The 16,243-nt window shown below is 38.3% G+C and overlaps 1 protein-coding gene across 13 annotated transcripts in view; it reads right to left on the reverse strand.

Annotated features, from left to right (window-relative positions):
* The window catches only part of synrg (synergin, gamma), a 42,812-nt gene extending 32,656 nt beyond the window's left edge, over positions 1–10,156 (reverse strand). For 10 of the 13 annotated variants that reach the window (XM_035949290.2, XM_035949289.2, XM_055011903.1 and 7 more), the window contains exons 1-7: positions 10,042–10,156; positions 5,143–5,183; positions 3,959–4,101; positions 3,387–3,514; positions 1,832–1,937; positions 1,610–1,721; positions 285–695 (exon numbers count right to left, since the gene is read on the reverse strand). In XM_035949290.2, coding sequence (XP_035805183.1) covers positions 285–695; positions 1,610–1,721; positions 1,832–1,937; positions 3,387–3,514; positions 3,959–4,101; positions 5,143–5,183; positions 10,042–10,076 — 976 coding nt within the window. In that variant the 5' untranslated portion in view covers positions 10,077–10,156. The remainder of the gene's footprint in view (positions 1–284; positions 696–1,609; positions 1,722–1,831; positions 1,938–3,386; positions 3,515–3,958; positions 4,102–5,142; positions 5,184–10,041) is intronic. The other 3 variants (XM_023272684.3, XM_035949292.2, XM_035949291.2) reach the window with 1 other exon arrangement.
* Positions 10,157–16,243: the final 6,087 nt, after the last annotated feature.

The following is a 16,243-nucleotide window of genomic DNA, read 5'->3' on the forward strand; positions in this document are numbered from 1 at the left end:
TGTTTACTGTGCATCCATTTTGTCTAGTTCGTAGTGTGTGATAGTTTTAACTGTAATGAGGCCATATGCTGTGCTGGCTACATGCTCTCACACTGTAATGCAGGCCAAAACCAACCCAACATCTGGTGGTAACAGCTAAAAAACATTCAGGATCAGAAAAAAAAAATTAAAAAAGCTGCACTATATGTGAAAAATCCTCCAGACTAAAGGGAATAAAGGGAAACAGCTGAGTATAAATTATGGGGATGGGAGGGGAGGTGTCAACAAAGCAAGAGAAGAGTTACCTTGAAATGTAGATTGGGAGCTGGTGTTGACAGCAGAGTGTTGGGTGGCAGTGGGAATGGACACAAAGGCAGGGAGGGACTCGGGGAGGGAATGTGACGAAGGGGGTGACGGTTGGACTTGTGCTTGAGAGGACAGGTGAAAGCTGGAGGAACTGAAAGCATTTACAGGCCCTTGAACAAAGTCACTAAACTCGTCATCGTCCGCAGAGAAACCTGTCTTGGGGGAAGAAGATGAAGGCTGGGCGTGGGCCTGAGAGGAGAGGCCGAAGGTGGAAGAAGTGGAGGAAGAGGGTGGAGGGAAGGAGGCAGGGGCATCTACAGGCCCCTGAAAGTCACTAAACTCATCATTATCCTCGGACAAAGCTGGGGGGAGGGAGTGAGTGGTGACAGACGGGTGTGATGGCGATGAGTCTGCAACAATGAAGAAATAATGATGATGGCACAACACATGACACACACTACAACGGAGAATGAATTAAGGGCTGCACATTGCAAGAGTGAGATAACAACTGTTTTGTGCAAGACTAGAAATTATGGAGCTGCAATTTTGAGTAAAACCCTGACAAACAGTGTGTACCATTCAGATTGACTAAAATGGTATTTAACTGTAATGCTGTTTATCAATTTTCAAAACTGCAACATCTGTACAAACATCAGTGCTATAATAAAGGCTCGAAGGCAGAGGTTTCCAAACTGGATAAAATAATGAATCTGAGGGGTCTTGAGATGAGACAGGAAAGACACAGAAGTTATAAAATTGAAACCAAAACTAAACAATTTAAAAGGTTTGAAAGTAAAAAATCAGAATTTGCTATAATTCCTCAAAACCAAATCTGAAATTGTAACTTAATACTGCTTCAAAATAAAGTTTTACAAAAGACATCGACTGGGAACCACTGCCTGCTCTATGTCATTATGTCAGTGTATGTTTGTTAAATCCATCCCTACAACTTTCTGAAACACACAGGAATAAGGTAAGTGAAGAAATCTAAACATTTAAGACGCCATAAAGTTAAGAAAGTGAATACTGAGGTTCACAAACAATGTAATGAACACAATAAATAAAAGAATAAAAATTAAAAAGTGATAATGATTTACAGATGAAGACAGAGACCACAAAAACAATGTGATAAAAGATCTGTGTTGCATATTATATACTCCAACAGAAAATCTCAATTTTGGCTTGTCTGGCTGCCAGCTGGGCAGTTATCACACTGACCTGCCTTTAATCCAGTTATTATTCTTAGATGGATATCTATCAACTACAGAGAAGCTCAACAGGTAAAATGGCAGCAATTACAACTAAAGCTTTAATGTGAAAGTACCTGGCTTCTTGGTTTGTGATGATGGAGTCGGGTGCATCTTTGCATCTCTGCTGAAGCCGTCCAGGTTGCCTCTGATTGCCTCCAAGGCTTCGTCACGGCTCTTCTCCCCTGTCTGAGTGCAGAGCAATAGAACAAAGTATCAAGAGCCCAGAGGGTAACAAGGATGAGCAGTGGGCATGCCAGAAAAACAGCAAAATAAACAAGATGAGCAGAGAGACTCACCTTGGGTTTGACACTGCTGAGCAGCCTCAGCTTCTGTTTCTGCTCCTCAAATTGTCTTCTTTTTCTGTCCTCCTCCAGCATCTTCTGCTGCTGCTCCAGGCGTTTTCTAAAGGGCAAGAAGAGTACAGAATCACATGGAGAGCCAGTATAGTATATAATATAGTTTCTCTATTCTTTCTAGAGGGTAAGGAAGAACATGCTGCATGGATTACTTCATAAAATAACTAACAGGTGAAGGCACAAACTAATTATTGCATACATTAATTTGATAAATCATCTCTTTTTGCCAGACTTTAAAAATAGAATCCTGCTAGTTATCTCTTGATTAACATAACTAAATACATATGACTAAAATCCTATATGGATGTTTTTCCAGCTATTTATTGCAATTTTATATAAATGCAATGAAAAGGAAAAAATAAGACGACTGGCAAAGTCTCTTAAAAAAAATTTTAAAAGTGAGACGGAGAAACTATAAAATCCAAGGATTAGAAAAGGACGATCAAGTTATCAAATCAGCAGTAACCTAAGAGCAACAGCCCCAGAACTCAAAGTGATTTAACGTCTTGGTAAAATTTTTGTCCTGGAAATTATTTCACATGACCTAAAGTAATATTAGAAGGCCTGGGAGGCTGTACTGAGGCACAGCGGTGCTTGGAGGTAAATGATGGGTCATGTTTACCACCTCAAATTAGCATGTTCAAATTTACTTATTAACACTAAATACCGCAGAGCTGAGTCTGCAGGGAACATCATTAGTTTTCCAGATGTCTGGCCACAAAGCATTGGACAAAACAACCCTATGACCTGATGATTCAAAGTTAATCAAATTGATTTCAATGAATCCTGATGGGAATACAAATACACGTAAAATGCTGCAAAAGTTTGAGGTGCTAAATCTAATGTGTGGATTTTAAAAATTATGCCATGAATAGCTTTTGTTTATCAATGAATTTCATATAAGACACACAAACATAGTCAAATTGACATTTGGTGTCACCACAATTTGCCTTTAAACAGCATAAGTGGTTCTAGCTATGCCTGTGTGCAGGCCAGATCTAGCATCCTGGAGAAACTGCCATCATTGCTCTGTGGATTTACACTACCTCAGTGCTTTCATCTATGAGAATCAGGCACAAATTCTTCCCATGGAGACCAAATTATCTGTTACAGGACTATATACTCTTGTTGATGAAGTTTGGGTTTGGGTTCCAAATACTGCAGAATAAATCTTGGTATAATCAGACACCACCTGACGGGACAATGTCATGGATAAGAATCAGATTGTGCCTACAATTTTTGCAGAGTACTGTATGTAAACATCAACCCATCCAGTAACTGCTGAGAAATTTCAGTTTGGACCAAAGCAGCGAGCCAGCCGGCCAATGCTGCCGCCCCTAGAGCCATGATGCCAGCATGAACAAAGCACAGCCTTTTGGTTCTAGAATTGTGTTGTTTTCAGTCCAGACATACGAAGATATGAGCATTCATGCTTACACAAACACAATCCACACACACAAATACAAACTATGGCATTCGTGTAAAAATGTCTTACTGGTGCTCCTCGGCCATTTGTTTCTGTATGTCAGCAGTGTACTGGGGTCCAGCAGGTCTCATACCCATGAACTGTGGCTGACCCAGGAACTGCATCCCAGGGGTCTGCATGCCAATCGCCAAGCCGCCCTGAAACCCCCCCCAAATAAAACACAAAAAGACGAGAAGCTCAGAAATCTTATCCACATTCCAACTGTCACACTCCTGTTGCTTGATATTAAATGCCATCACCGAAGGAAGGCACAATGACATTAATGGATTGAAGTATTGTTAAAGATCACCGAGCTGCAATAAACTTCCGGCAATGTGCTAATGTTTAAAACTGTTTGTGAAGAGATTAATGTGGAAGCAAATAGGGTAAAGAGGAGCTCTAAATCCAGGTTTCCACGTGAATGAAATCGGTTAAATCAATACAGCAGTGTTCAGTGGAAGCCACATTAGCAATTTTGTTAAAAACACTACAAATGCAGATGACAAACCCCCCCTGAGGGAACTATTAATTTCACTTCACAAAACACATGCAAATCCAGAATTAGGCAGAGCATCAAACTCAATATAGATAAACATGTTCACCTGCATAGGAATGGCACCCGGGGGCATCTGCCCTCCAAAGTTCATTCCCATCATGCCCTGCATATTGGGCTGCATGACTGGAACCATAGGGAAGCCCTGCTGCTGTTGTTGTTGCTGCTGCTGCTGCTGCATGGGGACCATGCCTGCAGAAACACACACCAACATGATATGATATGCAGCAGACATGGCAAAGAATAGTGTATACAATTATTATCTGAAGCATAACAGTAGGTCACTGAAGCAAAGTTAATAAAAGTCTAGAGTTGAGGAAAAAAGGCTCCAGAGTCTGGACATGATTCAGTACTGCAAATCAATTTCCTGGACAGCCGCAAAAAGACACAAGCTCAGCAACAACCAAATCTGTTTTCCTGGTGACAACTGTGACAGCTTGGAGCAAAGCAAGAGGAGTGAGGGGAAAAAAAACTGGAAAAGTGTGTTTATTTTCACAGATGCTGTGTAAGCTGACAACCAGAGCTGAGCAGCCAGCTCCTACTGGAGCCTCCAGATGATTCACCATGTTAGGGCTCAACTGGGCTGAATAAATAGCTTGTTTAGGAGGCTGCTCACATTCTAATTTGTCTGACTAAGATGACACTGCTAACGGGAGCATGTAATGACCCCTAAGAGATGACTGTCCCAGTGGTGCGTGAATGGTTTATCAGTAGTGTTACTGCAAAGTCAACAGCTTTAATGTGAAGAGCATGCACAGCTAAATGATTGTACATGTGAGGCCTGCAGTGCACAGTGCTGGGCACGAGTAACAAAGGTATGAACTGAATCCTCATTGCTACCTGACATGTCTAATGGCTTGTGGTGATCTTAAACAGCAAGAGGAAGGACTAACAAGGAGCACAGCAGAAACACAGACATTGACACATTATCTGCAGTTAAAGTGCATGTTGTGCACCCAAACATTTTAATAGGAAACCCAATTTAGAAAATGTAGTTTCATTTAAATTGAAAGTTTTTCAGATTTTCAGCGACATTTCTCTAACAAAAACAGTTTTTATTCTCAATATTCTGACAGCATGCTCCAAAATACAATATTCTATATCACAGATCACACTGAAATTCAGAAAAAAAATGTTTTTTTGTTATCTTCTGAAAGCAAACCCAGTTAAATATATTTAGAAAGAAACTGTGTTGAAGAATAAACTGGTAGTATTGACTACAGAGTTACTCACCTTGTGGCGGTCCCAAACCCCCTCCAACAGGATACATAAAACTAAAAGAGAAAAAGAAGAAAACCACAGATAATGAGATTCAAACTATGGCTAAAGCAAAGAAACTCACGGTGTGAAATACAGTAGAGAAATACCATCATGTCTGCTCCAGCACACATCAATGGAGTCATCACTACTTTAATAATTTTGCTTTTTGTACTGCTACTGCACATGAAATAGTGTCAGATGATTGTTGCTCTTGTTGTTATTTAGCTGTAATCATGCCTCGAAAAGCAAGGCTTTTAACATCCATCAGTAAAACACAAATGTACAAAGTGAAAAAGTAAAAATTAGATGTGAATCTGAGTTTGTCTGCCTACAAATGATTTTTAGAGGTTCCCTTGATAGAAAATCAGCCCAGCTTTTACAACTTCAAATGGTTCTTCAGTTAGATTTTATTACATCTTGTATTAAGTGCATTAATCTGAGATGACACAGCTGAATTAAAAATAAAAGTCTTGCTTGCTATTCATAATTATGCCTTTTCAACCACTTGAAAATGACTTGCTAGTCTTCTCTTGAGTAGCTGAGTCTGACTACATTGTATCTGCATCGCACGCTGTCATGTGCTGATTTCAAAGACTTAATACAAGATTTTACTGAAAGCTGTCAAGTAAAAGCAAAAACAGATTCAATATAAGTTTGTTGTTGGTGAGATCAACAAACAAGACAAGCTTTGTTCTACAAACTCGCAGAAGTTGAGGTTTATTTGTAACACCAGGCTCAAGGTGAATTTTTGGATACTGATCCTCTGAAATTAACAAACACTGAAGCAACATTTGCAACGGATGAACAGGAGGGTGAGAAAACACTGTAGTCGGCCATGCTGTAGTTCAGTTCCCGCAGGCGACTTGGACTCTGTCACTGGGTCTGCACGGAGAAACAGGCCTTTAAGAAATAATCAGAAAAAGTCTCTGCAAGTCGGCCAAGTCTCTCCCTCGCCTGAGCCAACCCACACAGGCCTACAGCTATTTGTCAAATAAGTTATTACAACTCAGTTCTTCAGGCTGGCAGTGATGACACAGAGACAAACAGAAGGCAGAGCCAGTCTCCTGGTTGAATGTGATCATCATAAATGCAACAGGTGAGCTACACTATGATAACTTCAGAACCAAATCTGACTGCTCTAACAGAATGGCTTCAGGGAGCTCAATGTCAGACAGCCCAGGCATTTGCTAATACAATGATCCAGTCCCTGCGACAAAAAAGGAAGTTTTTTGGCTTGTATTGAATATAAGATGACTGCAAATGACAACCATTCAATATCAACTAATTGTTCAGTCAATGTCACCAAAAGTGAACGTTACAATTTCCAATATCTCCATTTGCTCTTTCTGTCTAACAAACAGTACAAAACCAAAAAGCAGCAAGTCCACACATTACATTATATTTGACACAGTCAGCCCCTAAATGAAGAACATTTTTTCCTCAGGAGCAGGCTGAGAGGAAACAAAACTAAAAGACAGGCAAACATACGTTTCATCACATGCACACAAAATTCAAAATTTGTTCCTGCATGCTTGCAGGACGTGCAATTAAGCAACTATTTTTTTTCAAAAGTTTAATTTTACAAGTTGATAAGTGGCAATTTTTTGTTTATAGATTGTTTCCCCTGTCCCCAAATGGCCAAAAACAAGCCAGTGCAGGGATAAATACAGTAAGAAGAGGGGTACACTTCAAAAGACAGTGCAGCAATTCCATCACAAAATAAGGCTTTGATGCACTATTGCCCTGTCCTTCATTGTCATGTCACTTGCCTTGGGTTTGCTGATAAAAACTAGCCATTTAGCAAAATGTGGCATGTGTACATCATACTGACAATAACTTATGAGCACTGCTGGTGGAGAATAGATTAAGATTTCTAATAAAAGATGCCTGGAGAGTAATAGAGGGAAATATTGATGAAATTGTCGGGGCACGTCATAATCTAAAATCATTCAACCTACAAGCAAGAAGCCAAGGTTACCCCTCACACAGTGCTGATATAATACGACTGGCATAAGCGTCAGTGATGAAGATTGACTTGGGGGGGGGGGGGGGGGGGGGGGCTGACTCTTGCATCTGCTCTCTGCAAGATTTGCAGCTTAAAAGGCTTTTATAGGAGTGCCACGGGACTGCTGCCCACCGTCCTGCAGCAAATAACAGGTCATGGCCAAGCAGATTAACACTGGAGATAAGCAGCAATAGCAGCTGCAGACACCAGACAGGCGAGTGCCTTGTAAAAAGCCTGTAATCATCCAGCAGCTATCGTCAAACTGTTTTGAACCGCTGGGAGACTGAAGGCAGGGATTCAGTCAGTGTCATCACCATTGACACTAAGAGGAAATACTTTCAGTAAAGCTGCTATTTCTGTGCAGTACAGTTTAACAGGGCATTACATTTAGAGCTGAAACGATCAGGTGATTAAATGACAAGTTTACAACTGATTTAAGACACAATGGATATCCAGATTGATTACTTATTTCTTGTTTGAGGCATTTATCAAGCAAAACAAGCCAAAGATTCTCTGATTCAAGCTTTCTAAATACAATTATTTAAATTAATTCAGGAATTATTTACTTTTCTCAGTTTTAATTAACTCTAAACTGAACATCTTTATCGAGCCAGAAAAAAAAAACATGTAGGGGGAAGCTGTCATTACTATTTTTGCACCTAATGAGCAACTTAATTGATTAGTCGATCACAAGAAAGTCATTTTCAAGCTCTTTTTTTCAAGCAGAATGTCAGAACATTTGCTGGTTTATCATTGACAACAGTGTGTGTCTTTGGGTTTTGGACTGTTTGTTGAACGAAACAAGCAATTTAAACACACATGATTGAACAAACAACCAAAGAATACCTGTGAGGTTCAAATTTATTAGGAACAAAATTAACATGGAGTTTTAAACACCATACAATAACTTATTTGGCTTCTGATGCATCAAAGTCTATCCAGTAACCAGCAGAGTTATTTTAACCTATTTATCAATTTGGGCATTTACTGTAAAAGAAACCCACAGCCAGTGAACCAAAACACTCCTGTTCTGCCAGCAAATATCAGCATGTTCATCAGTGAACATGACTGTGGATATAAAAATCAACAAAGCTTTCCCAGACAGTCCCCAAGTCTTGAAAAAGGTTGACAAAGCAGATTATATTTGCACTTATAGTTTCAACTAGCAAACACACCTCTGATAAAACACACCCACACTTATAACTGCGCTCGCGGCAAGTACTTTTGACCACTGATGAGGTCAAAAGTCTGACCAAAGTTGTAATCACATGACCTGTTGAGGACAAAGAATCTGCACGGAGCCATCATCGCCTAAATTTCATGCATCTCTGTCACATCTCCATTCAAAAATCCAATCACCGACACGTTGACCATGTATTCACTATCTCATACGATTTCTGTAAGAACTAAAACAACTGCAGAGTTTACTGTGACTCTCAAGTAGGTTGTGTATGCTGTACTACTGCTCCACCTCCTGGTTTTGCACTCTGGTGTACAGGTGCAGTTTCCTTTACTATTGCTGAATTATTATGTTTGGCAGCCAGCCAGCCACACACACACACACACACACACACACACACACACACACACACACACACACACACACACACACACACACACACACACACACAACACACACAAACACGCACTGAGACTATCTAACACTTTTCCGAGTGGGACTGCTGTGGGAGAAATGGGACAGCAAACAGATACAAATACGCAACCAAATTTTAACAGAGATCACACCCAAAGTTAAAGTAAAGCTTATTCTGTTACAAGTAATACGTTTTCTTGAAAATCTTTGAATGATAATACCAAATGCAATGCAATCCAATAGCACTAATTAATTTACATTGCAAATGTATACCAATGAATAACAGTGATGCCGTATTAAGTGCAGTGACAAAGTAGTACTGGCAGTGTTTTTTCCTACTGCCCACACTCATTTACAGTCTTGAGGGTTTTGGTTTCACCTGTCAGATCAGTATCACCTGGCTAGTCGAGATACTTGTAGCCAGGATCATATTTATTATTCAAGCTGCTCCAGCTCGTCTAATGAAAAAATCATGAGGCTGGCCTTTTCATCTCCTCTGCAGACCTGCAGATCATTATACTGCCAAAATAAGATACCTGGACATCTCTTGAACAGTTACAACTACTTACTGGAGTATGCATGTGTGACAGACCTGATTATGTGACTCAGGAAAGAATTATGTATTAAATATAAGGCAGAGCAATCTGACTCCTGAAGAGGGGCTGAAACATACCCAAGTTTTTGCAGCTGGTGTATTAGAGGAGAAGATTTGAACTAATTTAGCAGCTCTTTGGCATAAATGAATATCAAGTCTGCTTTCTCTTTATAAATATTCGACAGAATTTTAACGCAATGAATGGTAGATAGCATAATGTCGAGAAAAACACAGCTGATAAGGCCACATACACAATCAGCCAGGCCTGTCTACACAGGGGCTAGCTATTTAGCTACCGATGCTACAAGAAAGTAATGACCATTTCTTCAATAAATAGCGCGTTGTATCGCTTTATATTGTAAACACCAGGCACAATAACGGCTACAAAAGACATGCCATGTGATATTAGTTCAAATGTGACCACTGTGTTGTAATTTTTGCTTGTCTCTGAGCCTGGGAAGACAGAGCAGAAGTGGCTAGCAAGCCTTATCTTCCCCAGTAACTAACGTTAGCCTGACAGCCATCTCATCAGCCTGCCTCCACAACAAAACCAGCCTCTACCGCGATGTTCGAGGTGCTGCCGGCGGCTAAATGCGAGGCAGAGCGGCTGTCAGAGGCGAATGTTTCAGGAACAAATCACTGTGTGCCGACAGAGTGAATTTTAAAAGGCTGAAATACCTGCTACCTCCCCCAGATCCCGGCCGCAGCGCCATCTTGATAACAGCAGTCACTAGTAGGAGGATGACGTCAGCAGTGACGGTGGAGGAGGGGTGGAGCCCTGGGTTCAGACTGTCAGGAGCAGACAGCTGTGCACCTCTGGACAGAGGACTTTATTTGGGTTAAAGTAAGGAGTTTCTCTCGTTCCTTCCTCTTCAATTTGTATCTTACTAATTCATATGAAATCCTCATGTACAATGGCTCATCTAGTTGCAGCAGTAGAAACATATTGGGAGATTTTCCAGGAATGTCCAGAATAAAATAATAAATAAAATAAAATATTTTTTCATTAACTGTTTTCATACCAGAAAATTGTTTACACCACGTGGTATGTCCAGCAATCCATTATCTATATACCATTTAATCCTCAATCTCTGCTTTTTGCACTGCATTATCACTGTAGCAATTATCATTTTTGCACAGCCGTGTTTATATATTCTTTTCATATATATATATATATATATATATATATATATATATATATATATATATATATATATATATATATATATATACACATATATGTAGCCCCATTTATTCCCATCTCTTTCTATGGTGCATATTACCTTCCACTATCTCCTGGTTGTGTATCTCATTCAGTCCTGCAAATCACCACAATCTGGATTTTGTGCACTACAGTCTTACTGACTGAACACAGGTAAGACTGAAGGTACTGGTTCTGATCATATTTCTAGCAGTGTGACATCCGACCTCGGATCGCTGACAATCAATCCAAAGTATTCAGGACAAAACCTGGGAGCCGTTTTTGATCAAAACTTAATTTCAGTTAAGATTTCTGCTCAACCCTCTTACCTGAGAATCAGAAGTGTTGCTGGTGTTACCACTTTTTAAAAACATGTTCAACACAGGCCATTTGGCCAAACAGATATCTATCTCATAGCACAGTTTTAGTACACATGCATTGTTTCGACAGTATTGCTTGTGATTTCCCTTAGTTTATTTATTTATTTATTTCACTTACAACTGGGACCGGAGTACTAATTTTCTGCCACCTCACATGAATATGTGCATTGGCATGACAATAAAGAACTCTGAATCCTTGTCAACTAATGTGCACCTCAAAAAATAGTTGAATTATCCACAGCCTTTTATTATCCCACCTGGACATCTGCAACTCATTATTCCCTTGACTAAACAATGCAGCAACTGCCAATTTACTCACAAGATTACGCACAAATCAAACACTCAACACGGGAAACACATGATTCCAGTAATGGCTGAATTACACTCCTCAGGGGCCACAGAATGCAATATAAGATTGTATTGATTACTATTAAATGTTCACATGGACTGACTGCTTTGTCTGTGTTGAAAACCCCCCTGAATTATTTAGACCAGAGATTAGTTGCTGGTAAAAATTCTTCAGCCCGTGCTTTTGCAGTTTTAGTCCTAAGCACAATTAGAAGAAGAAGAACAAGAAGAAGAACAAGACAAGAACAAGAAAAAGAACAAGACAAGAACAAGAAGGACAAGATAAACCAGGAGAAAAACAAGAAGAATAAGAACAAAAGAAAGGTCAACCTGAGAGGGCAGCAAATTCCAAGCACCAGCTTCCTGCTTGCTGCAGTAAACGTTTCTACCAGCAGATGTGAGTGTTTGTCTTTGTTGAGGTTTTGTTCATTCAGAAACTTAAACACTGCCTGGGGACTTCAACAAAACTTTTATGCATTTAGACAGGGATCATGTAGTTTGTCTTATAGGAACTACATGAGTATTTGAGAGATTTGTTATTCAATAAGTCAGTAAGTTAAATGTTAAAGGAAAATGTCACAGATTCCCTCCTTAAAATATCATATCCAGCTGGTTCATTTGAAGTAGTTTTATTTTTGCAGATTTTCCTACAATACATTAAATGGAAAATTACAGCGTTTTGCAATAAACGTGAACACAAAATAGTAATGTAAGAAACAAAAGGCCGCATTATTGATATATCATAAGCGGTTAGCTGGACGCAGTGTGAAAATAATGAAAGCTTAAAGACTTGAAAGCAGCAGATTGTACACAAATGAACAAGTAGACTCAACAATATAAAGAAAAAAGCAGAAGGTAAAATAAAATAAATAGTCTCCGATTACATCAGGTTCCAACCAGATTTAAACAATATCTATTCCTCCAGAGATTAAAAACAGGTGACATGTTTTATGAGTGTAGTAGGAGGATAAAGCAGTGGACGGACATGTCTCCTGTGCTTCTTAGCTAGACATGCTTCTGTATCTGTGGTCCAGTCAGTAGGACACATTTTCTTGCACAGAAGGACAGAATATGAAAGAGTTTCTCTCTGTGCTTAACAGTTAAGAAGGTGTTAGTCTTCACAACTGATAAATGTGTCTGGTTTTCTTAGATACGGGCTCACTCTGAGCACAGAATCCAATTTTTTTTTTCATATTAATGTTATATCTTCAAGTAAAATTTGTAATTTTGTGGCCAGACCACCAACAGCGATTAAGGATACCAGGCTTTATTTTGCATTTTGCGCTGAGGTGTCCCATCCAAACTTATCTCATTAACAATAAGGAGAAATATGAGCTTTGTGGAGGAATTAACCAGGCGTCCACCTACATCTTATTCTTTATCTTGAGTGTTCTTCAGAGTTTTACTGCTAATACATGAATGACTCCTAGAGGAACCATAATAGGAGCTGATGGACAGATCATCTTATATAAGAAGACAATCACCAAGTAATGTATGTTTTTTTTAACTAAATGTCTAACTTTTTTAAAAAATTACAGTTGTGTGTGTATTATTGAAAATATGAGGCTTATGTGCTCATTTTAAACCCCAATATACCAAAAATGTATTGTTGTGCACTGTATCAAATGTGTTTTTAAACATATTTCTCTTTCATTTACTTTGATACATTCAGTATTTTTGTGTCAGTCGCCCAAACTTTTACAAACTGGCATTACTTATATGCTTTATAATGATAAATATTCTAAATATTCTTTGGTAAAAACAAGACAGTAATACATTTGTTATCATAACTGTTATTCATGTAGTGTAGGACCCCAAATTTAAGCTCATTAATTTCTTGAATGCATTTTTATCCTCTTCGCTATTTTTCAAGTGCGTCATTAGACATCTATCTCTGATTTGCATCATTAAAAGTCTGTTTTGGAATCGATATCGTTCACTATATTTCACCTCAACACCTGCATCCATCCACTAATGTCTTGTCCAACATTTTTACTGGCTGCTTGAAGTACCGAGGCCATTGTGTGACCTGACAAAGTGATTCAGTTTCATTGTTGCACCAATGACAAGGTGGAGCAAGAAGGAAAAGCCTCTGCGGCATTGTCCTGGTGGGTGTTGTTGTGAAAGATTTACAGCTTAATGAGCATAGTGTAAGGCAGTGGATGACAAGCCCCGCTGCTATCCATCACCTGGGCTGCCCTCAACCTTTCCTACCTCAGCTCTATTCAGCGCCAATGATTCAGAGTCCATATACATGACAGAGGAGCCGTTTAGGCCTCAGAGCGACAAACAACTGAGAGAAATCTGTTTAAGAAACACAGAAGGAAACTAGTTTTTCAGTTATGTTATACACTATCAGTGAGGCAAATGCATTCATTCATCTTTTTAGTTTTTTGAACATTTTTTCGCACATTTCTGTAAAACGCAACATTGTAGGCACCCTTTGCTGTAGTATGTATTGTACATTATCTATCTATCTATCTATCTATCTATCTATCTATCTATCTATCTATCTATCTATCTATCTATCTATCTATCTATCTATCTATCTATCTATCTATCTATCTATCTATCTATCTATCTATCTATCTATCTATCATCTATCTATCTATCATCTATCTATCTATCTATCTATCTATCTATCTATCTATCTATCTATCTATCTATCTATCTATCTATCTATCTATCTATCTATCATCTATCTATCTATCTATCATCTATCTATCTATCTATCTATCTATCTATCTATCTATCTATCTATCTATCTATCTATCTATCTATCTATCTATCTATCTATCTATCATCTATCTATCTATCTATCATCTATCTATCTATCTATCTATCTATCTATCTATCTATCTATCTATCTATCTATCTATCTATCTATCTATCTATCTATCTATCTATCCTGTTTGATGTTTATATTCTGCAATTACAAAACGTACACATAAAGATATTTTACAGGCTTTTTCAACTAGTTCAGACTCACTATGGCTCCTTTTTTTTCTGCTCTTAGGCCAACAAAAAGTGCATAAATAAATAAGGTTATTTCCTGTATTTGCTTTTAAATTTGAGAGTTTTATAGAGCAGTTTAAAAAGCTCTACACAATATATATATTGTTATATTCAAGACTCTCTCATTTCTAGAATTGACTGTTTTAAAATTTAACAGCAATAAAATCACTTTTTGCTCATGAGCTGTTTAGCCAGCAATGTAAACCTTACAGGAAATAAAACTGTCCACTAAAAGAAAAAAGTGAACTTAGACAAAAGTTAAACCAGAAAATGTCAAAACCTGAAACAATGAGTGCATACAATGACATGAGCTTTAATAATCTAAGAAAAAAAAGGTTTTGTCTTGATAAAATGTCATCTAAAGCTTATCTAAAACTTAAAATGGCTTAAAGAAAACATCATACTCAGTCAGCAAGAATATTAATAAACATTAAATACCTGCTTTGAATACTCAAAATGGCTCCAACGGGATTTTATTCCTGAAAGTGAAGATTTTGAAACAAAGTTTGGACATTTATGTTGTTTTATAGTATTTATAGAAAATACAACTTAACCATTGTCTGAGTGAATAAAACATAAAACATCAACATAACAATAAATGCATTCAATGACTTTGACTCATAAATGAAACATTTGCAAAATCCTTTATTTCTTCTAACTTCTGTTCATGTCCCTGTTGGAGCTTTAAATTTAGTTGTAGATGCCCTCCAGACATGTTTAGGACATACTCAGCTCAATTAAAAATTAGTTTGTGCCTTCTGCAATAAATAGTAATAACTAGCTTGGAAAAAGTGATTAAAATTAAAACTTTTCTACTCATATGTGCTTGTTTTAAATTGAGATTCAAGCACACAGTTACTTAAAATGAGCAAATCTGCACACATGTACATCATTCTGCACAGTGTTGCTCAAACATCCAAGAGAATTAGCAATAATAATTAAGATTTTGGTTTATGTAAGCTCATTATAACGGTTTTAATTATTTTCTGCTGCTTTTATTGCATCTATTGAGACCCATTAAAAAGACGATTAGGCCTCGTCAGTCTCTTGTCTCCTCCTCTTCTCTGGCCTCCTCCCTGCTGGGTTGTCTGGGTTTAGCTGGAGGCCAGCCCAGTCAGTCAGTCAGTCAGTCAGTCAGTCAGTCAGTCAGTCAGTCAGTCAGTCCCCTGGATGTGGATGTGGGCAGCCCCCCAGAGAGGTGGTCCAGCGGGAAGAGGTGAACATTAACCCACGTTCCATTCTGGGCATCCTACTACTCCCCATAAATCATTAACCGTCCAGCATCGGGCCGGTGAAAGCATCAGCATGACAACATCAATCTGTCAGGATTCCTCTGAACCAGAGACTTTTACAGATTCTCAGCTTCAGATGCAAATACAGTCAATGCATGAGACTCTGGAAAGTAAAAATTTGGATTTTCCAGCACGTGGCTTTAATATTCTGTTTTCAGATGCTTCCTTCTGTCACTTTGTCTTGCACAGCGACTAAGGTTCCTCTAAACATTTAAATATTAAACAGGGTCTTTAATGGATAGTTGGATTAGACATCAAGCATGTTTTTTTGTTAGTTATTGAAGTCTCTTTAATTTGTCCTGAAAAAATAAAGTTTAACTAATATTCTCTTCTTCATGTATTTTTTCCAGTGTTCCACGGTGAAGTATCAGTAAATACATTTAGTTTTGCACTTAAATACAATTTTGAGATACCTGAGAATCACACTTTTTACGTTGTGACATAATTTGACAGCTTTGGTTTCTGGTAATTGTTCAAATAAGGATATTTAACAGCCAACATTCTCTATTTGAGCTGTAGTAGAAGTAAAGTACTGTTGTCTTTCTGCTTCGGTAACTGCAGCTTACTTTGGTGTATTCTATTAATTAGAATTTTTGCTGTGTCCCTTTAAACTACTATTCTAATTTCAATTAAAGTTAAAAAAA

Source organism: Amphiprion ocellaris, chromosome 7 (genome assembly GCF_022539595.1).
Source record: "Amphiprion ocellaris isolate individual 3 ecotype Okinawa chromosome 7, ASM2253959v1, whole genome shotgun sequence".
Classification (NCBI taxonomy): Eukaryota; Metazoa; Chordata; class Actinopteri; family Pomacentridae; genus Amphiprion; species Amphiprion ocellaris.